This window comes from Micrasema longulum, unplaced genomic scaffold, assembly GCF_059751315.1.
Source record: "Micrasema longulum isolate JH-2025_06_02 unplaced genomic scaffold, ASM5975131v1 h1tg001842l, whole genome shotgun sequence".
Lineage (NCBI taxonomy): Eukaryota > Metazoa > Arthropoda > Insecta > Trichoptera > Brachycentridae > Micrasema > Micrasema longulum.
This window is the reverse complement of record NW_028279016.1, coordinates 511656-526396: the sequence shown is the minus strand read 5'-3', so window position 1 is coordinate 526396 and position 14741 is coordinate 511656. Positions and strand designations below refer to the sequence as shown.

At 32.2% G+C, this 14741-nt stretch overlaps 1 protein-coding gene across 6 annotated transcripts in view; it reads left to right on the top strand.

The window, feature by feature from the left end:
- NFAT (nuclear factor of activated T cells 3) overlaps positions 1-14741 on the top strand; it is an 89671-nt gene that overhangs the window by 30936 nt on the left and 43994 nt on the right. For 2 of the 6 annotated variants that reach the window (XM_088238227.1, XM_088238229.1), the window contains exon 1: positions 1045-1452. The exons of 3 other annotated variants lie outside the window; for them this stretch is intronic. In XM_088238227.1, coding sequence (XP_088094353.1) covers positions 1338-1452 — 115 coding nt within the window. In that variant the 5' untranslated portion in view covers positions 1045-1337. Of the gene's footprint in view, positions 1-1043; positions 1453-14741 lie in introns of those variants that run through there. One more of the 6 variants, XM_088238226.1, reaches the window with a different exon arrangement.

Genomic DNA, 14741 nt, shown 5'->3' with positions numbered 1-14741 from the left:
CGAACGAATACACTTACGAAACGAAATTGTGACAGAATAAGCCTCCGGCAACGTTATCAAATCGAATATGACTTCACAAATATTTTTTGATATCATTTTGGTCCGATAAAAAAAATGGGCCCGAGAAAATTATCATTATCATTATCAATAATCATGTTCTCTCACCGGCAATACAACCCGGGATCTTCTGTGCGCGAGGCGAGCGTCTTATTCATTACACCACGGATGGAATCCGCCATTATCTTATTGAGATTTTTTTTTCTTAAAGCAGATCCAAATGAATGTTTACATAAAATGTCTTTTGATGAGACTGTTGGTAATCTGGAGGCGTAAACCCTAATTTGGTAAATTAAAATCTCGTTTGAGGTACGTAAAACTTAATTGCTCAAATTATTAAAATCACGGAAAAAAACCCAAATGTTTGGATAACACGTCACGTCCCGCGCGCGTGATACCACCTGTTTCTCTCCTACGGCTCTACGCGACCAACATGTTGCTTCAAACCCGACGCACCGAATATTCCAAATTATAAACATCGACCCTAGTCAAAAAGTCAATCGCGTGTTCTCCCGGTGATTTCATCTCCTTGTATCATTTCTCGCGTTTTGGGTAGTGTCTTAAATTTGGCGTAGAAGTCGGCGTCGTAGCGCTTCGGCACCGCGACGCCTTTCCCCCTCCTTTTCGTTTTCCGGCTTTACGCCGCTCGCTCGGGCCTAATCGCCAGTCGCGTAGTATTCAGTCGCCGCTACGCACAGCGCATGGGCGGATACCTTTCCGCTTCCGCCAGCGTCAGGCGTGCATCTCATAACAGTCCAACGCGCAAGGCGCGCTTTCAAACGAACTTTTAGATTTTTAAATGGTCTATCATTTTTTTCAGCAAGGATCAATTACTCGAATTTTCGATTGTTCTACACAAAAAAACTAAACTTTTAAATGGCATTTAAATTTTATGCGGGTGAATTAATAATTGTGCTATGAAAAACAGTACTTCAGTGTTTTTTTAAGTAGTTTTTTTAATTATTAAAAAAAACATCTTGATTTAAAATGTTACCAAAATTTCATGTTCCTTTTAATATTATAATACAAATGGTGTGTCTTTAACTATAGCATAAATGTGATTCGACACATCCATAAATGGCTTTAGAACCACTCAATGTATATTTACGGATATTTTGGTGTTACTGAATCAAAGTGCATTGAAAATGTGAACAAGCAAACTTATTGCTACCAAGTGTTATAAACCGGTAGCTAGTTAATAGAAATCGAGTGATTATTCTCGCGCTAAGAAGTACAATTATTTTTCGTGTATCAAAATAATTTTCAGTGATATTGTGCGTATGAGAGAATTTAAAAATATTGCCAAAGCCAGTATGAGATTCGCCAATCCTTACCATGCGCGTGTTACGCACGGTGCGCTCAATGGTGGTAGTAAGCAACTTGGCAGAAATGCAGGTAAAAACAACATAAGTGCTTCTGATTATTTTTATTATCCTTAATAATACATTCATAAACAGCTAATTTAAATGTATATACGCACAAGTCTGAGAAATAGCCTTTCTGCTCCTGGATCATCAATTTACGCACACTATGGCATCTTCTTCTAATTAATTCGTAGGATGAATCTTGTACTATACAATTTATTACTAATATCCGAAGAGAAGTACCTAAATTTGAAGTGTCTTTCAAAAGGCGGATAATATGGGTAGGTTTTCATGAATTGATTAGTTGATGAAACCAAATTGCTATACTGTTGTGAGTAAAAATGTATTGAAAAAAACATTAGAATTTTCTTTCGACACAGAACTCGATGTATTCGCCAAATTAATAGAATTTAATTTCGAAAGATTTAGTTAAAATTTCGTTTTAAATTTACCCCTTTAGCCCAGGCGTTGATTTAAATATGCACACATTTAAAAGAAATTGTATTCTCGAACCTATCGAAATTTAAAAGCGGCAAATTTGTTTTTAGTTACTGGAACCCCTAAGTACGTCTCTATTTTTTTGTGTACGTCTGTAATCAGTATTACACAGAAACGTTCGTTTTTATTGCCGTCCTTATAAATTATATGTAAGACAAATTTTGAGCGTATTTTCGTGAAATTAAATTAATTTGATTGAATAAACATGTATTGCGAGATAATAACACATTTTTAATTAATTTGGCGTTTGATTATCAATTTTAAATCCACTGTTTATTCAAAATGAACGTTAAATAATTTCTTTAATATAAATGATAAGGAAAACATTAAAAATACCGAAAATTTTCTAATAATTATTTTATACACACATAATAAAACGTATTTTTGTGTCTACACGAATTAATTCAGGTCTGAAATGGTTAATAATATCGAAATAATGCTTCAAATACATACCACTCCGATCAAAGAAAGGGCTTAAGATAAGATTATAAAATATATCACTCTGAGTAAAGTGATAATTGGCTTTCTCAGATAATATTTTAAAACTATTCATTATTGCAGGGCTCAAATAATTTATTGTTTATCGATGGTTGTCTGCATGAAAATGATTCTGCCGTTATGGTTTTGTACCGATGTTATATCTCTATACCTTCGAGATAAAATGATAGTGATATAACGTCGTTATCTATTTAGCCTACTAGTAAAATATCATATCTCAATGGATGTGTATACCTTATGATAAGAGCTGAATGGATGCCACCAAGATGCTTGCAAAGCCGGAACGTGCCTGCGCTTATATTTATGAAAACATTGTACAGTCCATTCAAACATTTAATAAACTTTGTTTATGTTCGCGTGACAGAACGTTTTCAAGTAAAATATTCTGATGTCCCTACTGACACAAACGAAATTAGTATGTTTACTTGGTTCACCGACAGGCACTAACATATTAACGTAGCTTTATTAAACACTTTAATGCACTGTACTTATATTTAAAAAAAATACCTCCTCACTAGGATAACCTGTTCTGAGAAGGACTATACAGTTTCACAATGGCGATCGTCGACTTCCTCCATATTAAATTTATTAAAGGGGCACAGTAAAAAAAAATACCTAGGTAAGGTACCTGTATCCTCTCAAGGTTTTAAATTTATATAACAAAAATGTTTAAAATTTAGTTTTACTAATGAATAAATTGGCGAGCACTGCGAACTTCATGTATTTATTTATTTTGCAACTTAACAGGCCACGAAGCCCAATTACAACGGTGAATAACAGCACAGAACACCAAGGATTGAAATAACTCACATTTTAATTATTGTGATCTCGCCGAGAATCGAACTCAGAACCCTCTCGCTTTTCTTCACGCAGACGTATTCCCCTATTTTCTCTCTAGATTATTTATTTATTTATTTATTAATTTACACGCCCTACGGGCTTTTACATATTTTAGAAATTACATTCAAGTGCAGCAGTGAAACATGAGTATGTAAATTTAGTTAAAATTAAAGATAACATAAAAAAAGCTAAAAGATACAATAATAAGTAAAAATCAGGAAATGAACCAACATAGGTATATGGTACATAGAAAAATATTTAATAAATTTACATATGAAAACATACACGCATACATATGCATACATATAGGTTTATACATTATTATAGAGATACATGAGAAAACAAAATAGTAAATAAAGAACAATATTAAGAAATTTTACACAAATTAATTTATAACCTTTTGAATACTCAACCTATATTTATATAAAGACATACAAAATATATCAACTTCACCATACTCGTTACCTAGCCGGTGTAGTCTAGGTATTGGTGAATTGTAATAATAATTGTGACTGCTAGGAGATTCAAAAAATAACCTTAGCTGCCGAGTATTTCGAACAGGTACTTTTAAGCTGATAACACTAGTTAATTCCGGGACGTCCAATACGCCATTTGCTATTTTATATAAATTTAATAAATCATTTATAATTCTTCTTTTACATAGGCTTTTACATTATGACAATAGGGCAATAATATTTCCACTCACTATAAATATTAACCATGGGCGTGTCCCTATCTATATTAGTTTTTCTGTTAAATTGTTTCTTGTGGGAGCTAGGACCATCCAAAAATCCATAAAAGCGCCCAGTTTGATCCACCATCTTCGGACATAAATAATTTTGAAAAACAAGGTACCGACACAGAAAATTTCAGTTTGATAATCTTTCGAAAAAAAAACCTCTGGTCAGTTTTGTCGAAACTCTCAGTTTGTGTCTACTAACTATTTGCATTAATTTTTACATTCCTTTAAATGTTATGTTCTAGCATATTAATATTTTTTGTAGTGCCTTTACGTATACTTTAATAAATAACACCCGTTGACGGAAGGGGTGGGTAGTAAGTAGGTTATTTTCCGAAATCGCACAAGTTTATTAATTTCTAAACGCCATTTATGTTTTTTAGTTAATTTATTCAAACTTAAGTATAGTGTATATACGTCAATAGATTAAAGAAATAAATTGATAAACGAAGTAAAGCAGTGAAGTAAAATAACAATTAAATTGTATATTTATATATCTAAAATATTATTCTTTAAAATATTTTCCATAATATAATAAATTTCGAATTAAACCAGCATGTAACCCGCCAGATTAGTATGAATTACATGTGATAAAAAAACTGTTACTTGGTAATAAAACATTTAAATTCAAACAGTCACTTTTCAGAAACAGCTGTATTCGCCTCATAAGAAAAGAAAAATTAGTCTGGATATTAAATGAATTTTTTAAAAAATGTGGAAAAACCGTGACCACTCAATGTAAAACTGTTTCTTAAAGAGAAAATAATGATTTTTATTTTTGCCCACGGTGTTTTTAACTATTATTTAGAAACAGTTACACGAATCAGTTTAATTTTCTGAACTGTAAATGTTACTGCTACGTCTACTTCTTTACTGCTACTTCTTTTAAATAACCGAAACCCCCTTCTCTGTTATGAATCGTATTCAATATTATAATGACTTAAACCAGTCAATGATAAATCACAAGCGCTATAAAAAAGTTATTTATTTCATCTCTGTTAAGACATTAGTCTCATTCTAGAAAAAAGATGACATGAAATTATTTTTATCTATCTAAAATTGTTCGTAACATTTTCGGTTATCGTAATAGATTAAAACGATAAATCAATTTGAAAATATTAGTACCGGGATAACTTAATACATTTATTGTAGTAAGTAAAATTTTACGACGGTTTTTCTATTATTTTTTTTTGTTTTATTTAATCCGTCGATCCTTAATCCGTACTTAATGATGTACATGACACTACTTACACTATTGTTAGAGCACTCGTGACATCGTTATATAGATTATTTTGTATTACTTCAAGTCAAAACGAAGCCGGAACGTGGAATCCGGTGGAATCCAGTATCTGTCTCCAAATTTGGGATATACTCTAAATATATGGTGAAATAATAAGGAAATTTAGCCCTACGGGAAATTGGATATAAAAATGTATTCTTACGCGCGGTAAAAATTAAAGCATTAAATTTTACGGCGAAGCTTCGTGAAAATGTATGGAAAAAATAGTAAAAACGAACTATTTTGCATGCCGTATCTAGTTCTTCCGAGGCAACCGATTATAATAGAGTTGTGATAGGTTTCCGGTTTACGGAAAGTCAACTGACGAAGCGGCTGAACTCACGAGAAAAAGGGGAAGAGAACTTGAGACATTACACTTGAAGTAAATACAAAAATAAAAAAACTTCAATAAACCATAGCCCTAATAAAAAAAAAATATTCTATTAACAAACAAAAAACCGCTGAACTTACTGATTCAAACAGATGAATCTCATCCACATCGATGAAGGTTTCTCCTCTTTCACAAAAGTCAACAGATGGAAGAGTTGATGATACATAGATGTTAAAACATGCAGAATGGTGAATGTTACGTCAATGACATATCATAAATTTAATGTCTAGACTTCCATATTCCCTTCTCAAAAATTTTCTTCCTCTCTGTTGCAGTGTTATTTCATGAATTAATCTTTGATATCCACTGTAAAATGTGCTTGTTTTTCAATAACTTTTTGATTTTTTACAGATTTTTTTAGAATGTAAAAGTTAAATCATCTTTTTTAAAAGTATCTTTAAGTCCTTAAAATATAGCTTAATTTATGACAGCTGCCAAACTAATGTGACTAGTGATGGGAAAGCACTGATCACTGTCCATGTACCGATCAAATCAATTTTATCAGTTTTTTCATGCAAACATGAAACTCTGTTTCCAAAAATTGATATAAAAACGCAAAAACAAGCCTATTTTAGTATGTTTACGACAATTATTCACCAAAAAAAAAAGATATTTATACTTTTTTTCAGGAACAACATCAAATAAATTATTATTTTATTCGATCGATGTACATTGATCAATTTGTCCATCTCTAACAATTTGCAGGATGATTATTACCTTGTAAGATCGTCGTTAATAATTAGGTTTATTTTAGTTTTAAAGCTGATTTTATATAATTACGTTGATTTACATGTCAAGCATTGTATCAAAAAAATAATTTAACACGCCAGATACGAATGATTTTTCGTGTGTCATTATAAATCACTCCTTAGACGTTACTACAAAGTTATGTCGTCACTTTTTCTGACAACTGTGATTCTAATCAAGCTTTATTTTAAGGACTATAATTAACTTTAACCGGATTAGGAGGTGAACGAGCAAATGAAAAAGGATAAACTCTAATTATCAACTATTAAAATGTTCTAAATTAATATGAAAAGCTATATTTGCAAACATAAAAAAGTTGTACTTATTTCTTCTGCTTCTTGCGGTGCCTTGTCAGGTCCGCCCGACGTTGGCGATCACTACAGGGAAAGCATCTCGGTACTGCGCTACTCTTATATTTCGCAGCCAGGACAACTGCTTATTGGATGTACTCGCCATGGTAATTCCTGGACAGAGATAACCAGAATAGTTCCCCGTTGCCTTCCCTTGGCTGGTTGGTTTTGGTTTTGAGGCGCCAGAAACTCGCCTTAAATCCTCTCGTTATCTGCTGTGATCACACCGTTATGAGTGTGATCCCACTGTCGGGATTCGCGACCTCAACCAGGCAACCTCTTCTGGCCCTTTCTAGAGCATATAGGACATGCTCAACGGACGCACTCCCGGTTCTAACTGGCTTGTTTCCTTTAGATCTGGAGGTTCAGCGGCGATCTGCAAATTTCCACCTGAAAAGAAGGCATTCCTCTGTTATTGATGGCTTCCGCCTACTCCCAACTGAAGGAATGTCTCAATCGAATATATAAAAATGACTTTAAATGCTCTTCTTAATGCTTGGCAATCGCGATGGGAATCTTCCCCTTCAGGGAGGGTTACCTTTCTTTTTTTTCCTTCAATCCGTCAGCGCTTAGAATCTTCTTGGGTTATCCCCGATCACTGGACTACGCAGTTTTTATCAGGTCATGGTAAATTTAATCAAAAATTATTTGTTTTTAATATTGTTGACTCCCCTTCGTGCTGCTGCGGATATCCTAACCAATCTTCTGAACACATCCTGTGGTCTTGTCCCTTTCCCTTCTCTATGATTACCGAATGGAGCTTCTCGCTACTATCCGTGGCCCTGTTATAGGTCCTGTCGGATATACAGATCTGGTGGCTTCTAAAAAGAATTTCAAGGCTTTTAAAAAGTTTTGTAATCATTTCGGCGAATTGATCATGTTTAATCAATTTAATCCCAGTCAGTGAAGAATTCACTACTCTCTCTTCTCACTCCAATGAAGTACATATTATGTACTTCCGGATTACTTTCTTTCAGCACAAAGATGCTAAGGCTACCAGATTTCAGAGAGCTCCCTCGGGCAGCTTTTCTCGTTTGACAACGAGCAAATTTTCCGTGTATGTGTGCGGTATGTGGTGGGCAAGCTTTCGGGGTTCGCGACGTGGACGCTAACGAGCTGGACTAGTCAGTAGTGTTGCCGGTGGAATGCAATTAAGTGTTCGTAGCATTTTAAAGAATCACACCCTCCAGCAAGATGTACTTATTTACCTAGTTGCAATAATTTGTTTGTTTAATTAACAATGTTAACACACTGTAAAGCGGCCTCTTAAACTAGCCAATGACAAATCATAAACCCTGTAAATGCCTAGACTTAAATATTACCTTTTCAAAAATGTTTTCCATCTCTGTTGCAACTAATTGTTTGTTATTATTAGGTGCAGCTATTATGTTATCGATACAATGAAGGTTTATGACCGATTCTATTGAATTTGATAACCCACTGAATAATAATCATATTTTGTCATATTTAATAAGTTATCGTAAAAATTTTATTGCAAACTCTGTGAATACTATGTCGCTTGTTACTATGTAAACTTCGGTGACAATCTTCGTAGTAGTTAAAAAAGAATTTACTATTCGGCTTATAATTAATAAGTCGATTAATCACATTATCAACATCCAGCTTACTGCCAACAAATAATTTGATAAAATGAAAAGATAGACTATTGTATTGTAACTTGCCATAGCCTTTTCTAGCTCAATGAGGAAGTTCAGTGGGTTAATTGCCTAATAAACAATGCCATTTTTTTTTTCAATTTTTATGTATCGTATTATTAGCGCTTTGAATTTTTAAAGTTTTGTGTTTCTGACGTCAAAGGTTTTCTTCCGTTTATTCTCGATCAGTTCTGCCCCTTGCATTGGTCCATTGACAGCGAGCGAACCGGAAATCTTCCATAACTCTCATATAATTGGTTGATTCATATGAACTAGCGTCGTTCAAGGTAGTTCGTTTTTATCAAAATGTTTTTTTCGTACATTTTAAGGAAACTTTGTCCTACTATTTAATGCTCTTATTTTTACCGCGCGCAAGAAAACATTTATTATATCCAATTTCCAGTAGAGCTAAAGTTCCTCATTATTTCCCACAGACTATTTGAATGATGTTTGATGTTTGGTAATTGTAGTATTTGTACAGTAGGGTCTTTTCATGTTTTTTTATTTATTTAATGCCGTATGGGTTTCTTCCACAAACGGCAAATATGACGTTACCGCAATGCACGCAATGTTGACGCGACGCCAATAGGGTATTTTTGCATGTAGGGAATATCTTTAAAAGTATAATGTATATTTAGAGCGGATTTTTACGAATCATATTATTAAACTATTAATGTATTCAAAACGAGTTTTCATTAATAATTTTTGGGTTTAAAAATAAGCACATTCAAAACGGCTCTCAGTTGGTATTACGTTATTTTGACGTCACGCGTTACGACAGCCGACCTAGCTTCTAATAAACATCGCGTACAAGTTAGGCGCCAAAACGTCATACGTGCTGTTTGTCTCACAGGGCGCATAACGTCTCAAAATATGCATAGTATTTTAAACCTTTGTAGAAAATTTATCCGACGTCGCTCGCAAAAAATATTAATACCGTTCCTATCGTAACTTTTTGCTTATTCCAAAATAAAAATAATAAAAAAACGCGAACAGACCCTATTGCGAGCCGTTTTGTATTTGCTTATTCAATCCGAAAATTATTAGGTGTTAATATAAGTTGTGTCTGTTGTTTTCCAAATGAAGAGAAGAAAAGGACACATAAAAAAATACAACAAATTTATCAATAATTCATAGCATCCTCACCGTACATTGCGGAAATATCGCGAGCAGCTTTGGCAGCTTTGTTCCCTCCATTGAACGCAAACATAAAGAGGTATCAAAAATGTTCACTTTCGTCTTCTTGACATTCCTATTTGAAGGCTTATAGTCGGATAAAATAATATAAATAACGTAAAAAAAAAATTCGCTCTAGTAACGAGAGTACCCTGTTAATACCCCTTTACCACTCTAAGTTTTTGCCTCCTCTTTCACAATAGTATCTGCTCGACTGTAGGATAATTTACCTACTAATGTTAGAGACGCCCCTTCTTAATTTTTGTTTAAATCAAGATTAAAATGTCACTATCAAAATCTTTGATTTGTTCCTTTCTTCTTCTTCTTTCCTTCCCACCACCTCTCCTCTCTTCATAGTAGAGTGTAAATTTTTCTTTTAAATTCTAAGATTCTGCATAATTACCTAGAATATGTCCATGTACTTGTAATTTTTTTAAACTGATCGGTTTAGGTAGGTAGGAATAAGTTGCCTTAAAGCAATATGGAAATAAATTGTATATGTATATAAAGTGTTGGATAAAATAACATTTATCATGACTTAGTGTATTTTGCCAGTTCGTGGAGCGTTAAAAACTTTACAAAACTGCATCATTAAGTCAAATCCGCATATTTTCGGGTTGACGTTTTTTGCCAGTATACCTACGAATAGATACTTGGATTTGCTATGTATATATATTTCTAACCTGGAATATAAAACTTTTTATAACCCTTTCTAGATTAAATATAAAAGAAAGTCAATGGTCGCATTTTTCGCACATCCGTCGTTGTTCTTCGATCACGACGATGTATTTTCAGGGTTCCCGATTCAAATATATACTCTATCATTGTAATTTATTGGTGAGTTCTTTTTACCTTACAAATAATGCTCCTTTTCTGAATGATGCGGTATTTTTTTATATTCGTTAACCGAATATTTCCAGATTTGAGATATTATATTATGTATTACTTATGTATGAACAGATAATATAAATACTGTATACACACATATCATATCTACGTATATCGGTCTGCGTATTGTGTAATTGTGTATATGTAGTAAAGATTATAACGCACTTCGAGATTTATGTCCTCGACCTTTCTGAACTAATGAGGAAGCATAGTGGTTTGGAAAAAAAAATATTTGTTAATAGACTATTAAACTAAGCCAAAAATATTTTTTAAATTTTTTAGGTATCGTATTATCAGCGCTATGATTTTTTAAAGTTTTGTATTTCTGAAATGACTCCGCGTGTGATGTCTCAAGTTCTCTTCCGTTTCTTCTCGGCCAGTTTTGCGGATTGGTCCGTTTACGGCAAGTAAAACGGAAATCTTCCACAATTATCTTATTATTGGTTGATTTATTTGAACTAGTAGCGTCGATCAAAAAAGTTCGTTTTTATAAATATATATTTTAATAATTTTTTCGTACATTTTCAAGAAATTTTGCCGCTTAATTTAATGCTATAATTTTTACCGCGCGTAAGAAAACATTTTGTAGGGCTGAAGTTCCTCATTCGTTAAAAATTGTATTTCTTTTAACAGTCCAATAAATTTGCCTTAATGCAATTTCTTCCTACCTACCCAAACCGTTCAGTTTGAGAAAATTATAAATACATGGACATATTGAATCTTACAATTGTATAAAAAAATTAAAAACAAAGATTTACAAAATAAAAAAATATTTTTAAAAAATGAACACTATACTATGAAGAGAGGAGAGGGGATGGGAAGGAAAGAAGAAGGATTAAGGAACAATTTAAATATTTAGATAGTGACATTTCAATCTTGACTTAAATGTAAATAAAGAAGGGGCGTCTCTAACAAGTGGGTAGATTGTTCCACAATCGAACGGCTACTACTGTGAAAGAGGAGGCAAGAAAATTAGAGCGATGACAGGGTATTAAAAGGGTTCTCTCGTTACTAGAACGAAGAGATAGTCCGTGTTGTGAAAGAGGTTGGATGAGCTCTCTCAGATAAACAGGCGAAGTGGGATTATTTAAAATATTGTGAAGAAGTGATAGAATGTGAATGTTTCAATAAATGGACCCTTAGTGATTGAGTAATTTTATTGAGATATTAGAAGACTCTTATTTATTGAAAAAAAATCTGGCTTGATCAGTTTTGCGTTTTTCAAAAAAATGAACCATAGATTTTACAGTTATTTTTCAAATTATCGATTTTCATTCACCATTTTAATTTTTTATTTTCAAAATTCAAGTGAACTCGATCGATAAACCTATTGAAAACTTTTTCGGGATAGCGGCCCCGAGATCTTACGAAAAACGTCACACTATGTATACAAGTGTAATTTGCATATTTACATAACATTGCTCACATGTGCACAACTATTACAGACTCGAACTAACGTCGAGCCTCGTGTCATGCGTCATGCGTTGTGTTAGACTTGGTATAATATAACTATAGGTATAGTAATATAATGAACAAGTGATGGATCGTGCTCCATTATCATTCATTTTATTTTTGTCGAGTTGATCGATCTTAGTGATTTTGATTGCATATGACTGATTTTGTCAGTTGTGTTTAACTGTTTTTTTTTCTAAAATAAAAATATGGCACAATTAATTGGTTTTGCAAATCTATATTTATTTGTTTTTTAGGTTTAAAGGTTTTTTTTTCATATTTGTATTTATAAACCCTTACGGATTACATAAAAAAAAAAATTATTCACAAATTTCATAAAAAGTACATGTTTTTGTAAAATTCTAAACATATCTGCTTTTACACATCTAGTAAATGTTATCACTGTAACTTTCCAAAAAAAGAGACTAACTCTTGTGCTTGGAGAGTGACTTACACTGTTTTAGTTGTTTATTTATAAGAATTTTAAATACGAGTACATGAAAAAGAATAATAAAAATATAGAATATATAAAGAAAAAACATAAAACAATAATACATTCATACTAATTAAAATTTAATGTTGTTTTTACAAGAGTTCAAAAAATTTATTTAGTAAGTAGTACATTTCATAAAATATTTTTACTTTTTTATATTCATATTCTACTGTTAATGATAACATTTTTTACATCTTTTGTAAAGGTTGTCTGAGTCTTTTGTTTAATTTTGTCTGGTAGTTTATTAAATAATTTCAGTCCCTGATTTATTAGTGTCGACTACCCTTGTCTCGTTTTAGAACGTTGTATATGATATTGTTCTGATATTCTCGTATGGTGTCCAGTGTCCATGTTTACTACATGTTTTTTTCAAGTTTTTGCTCTTCGTCTACAAAATCATCAGTGGCTAATTTATGAATTTATGTGAATGGAATGTTAAGGATTCTAGTTGCAAGTTACATTTAATTGTTTAGTTTGTTTAAAAAGTTATTTAGTTGCTGTAAGATAAGGGAGGTCATATACTAACTTGAATGTTTTATTTTGCTGTCTTTGTAGTCAGTTTATGTCATTTTGATTTCCTGTTCCCCATAGTAGTTGCATATAACATAATTTAGTTTTTACGTAGACTTCGTACATTAGAATTTTTTCCGTTTTTGTTACAAGGTTTTTGATTAAAAAAAAAAGACTTCATAATGTCGCCGCTTCACTAATTCAACTGTTGATATTAATAGGAAAATATCACATACTACGAATACCTATAAAAATATATGAAATGGATTTAGAATAATTAATTGTATTTAAAAAATCAAATGGATATTGTGGAGAAATGTTTTCATACGTAAATTTAAGAAGGAACTTTAAAAAAAAACACGTCGCTAGAAAAACGCAACATGTTTGGCCTTGACAGTTGTGACGTCAAGGTTCGTGACAATGCTCTACGCAAATTTGAATGGGCAGGGACAAATACAAATGAATTGTGACGTATTAGGGGCGTAGTCAATGGAATGACCATTTTTGCGGGAATTCAAAATTATAAATTAAAAAATATTTTTTATGCTAGGTACAATAATTAGCAAATTTTTTTTTTTTACTGGATAGTATTTCATAGACCTTTATTACTTAAAAAATGTTTTTAAAAACCTGCTATTTCCCTATTACCCATGTCAATTGTCTGTCTATTTTTTATTTAACTCTTTGTACATAATGTTATTTGTACATTGGAGGGCTTATTGCCAAATGGCAATTTCTTCAAACCAACTAATTTGTTAACCACTTAGTTCTTAGTATTTAATACCTTCAATTTCAGTTAGCCGTTTAACATTTATGTAAGTGTCTATTTTATAACATTTTTTTTTAAAAAGATTTTTTTTTTCATTAAAGCGAAAACTTAGTTTCTCGCTAAAAACAAAATGTTCCAATTCCATGGTACATTACTGTTAAAAATAAGGGTTCAAAAGTAATCATATCCCTTTCGTAGGTCGAAATAATGAACATGATAAATGATATCCTATTATATACTTGAAAGGCTGCTTGACGCAATCACGGTCAGATTTACGAGTAGGTATACATATCTCTCGATCATTTTTATTTTCGTCAACTCTTTCATATTCGTCTACTTTTATTCAAAGGGACAGTAACTCGAAACCAAAAGTTTTGATCGACTATGTTTTTTTCTCATTTTTGATATTTTATACTTATGTTACTCGATAAAATTGTCTTGAGCATTAAAATACGATGTTGAATCAAATTGTTTGGATTAATTTCCTTTTTTTTTCTTCAAACATCGTTCAATTATTTTTTGTTCAGTAAGATGGTACCGGAAATGTCCGCCTGGGCAAACGTATTCGTCAGTTAAATAAAGAAATCAACTCTTCAGCATGTTACTTAATTAGCAAAATATGCTGATTAGTGATCGCGTCCTATGAGATTATAAAGCAAGCTTCCTGGAACGCGCTTTTTATGGCTACACATAGCTATAGCTTTATATTTTATTGTAAAATAATTCATTTGCATTATGCATAAATCATCATTTATGCAACCAATAATAATTATTTTTATTAGCCACAAAAAGTTCCTTTTATTATTATTATTAATATGGATAACTTATGTAGCGCCATTTTTGTAATATAATACCTTAATGGCGCTTAACAAAGTGATTATATAAAGAAATAAATTTAATTTTAACTTTTTAAAATGTGTAATTTAAGAAAAACAATGCTAAGGATTTATTCAAATGATTTAGAGAACAAGCGGGTTTTAAGTTTATTCCGAAACATCACTTCACTCTCACAGTTTCGCACCTCTGCTGGGAGAG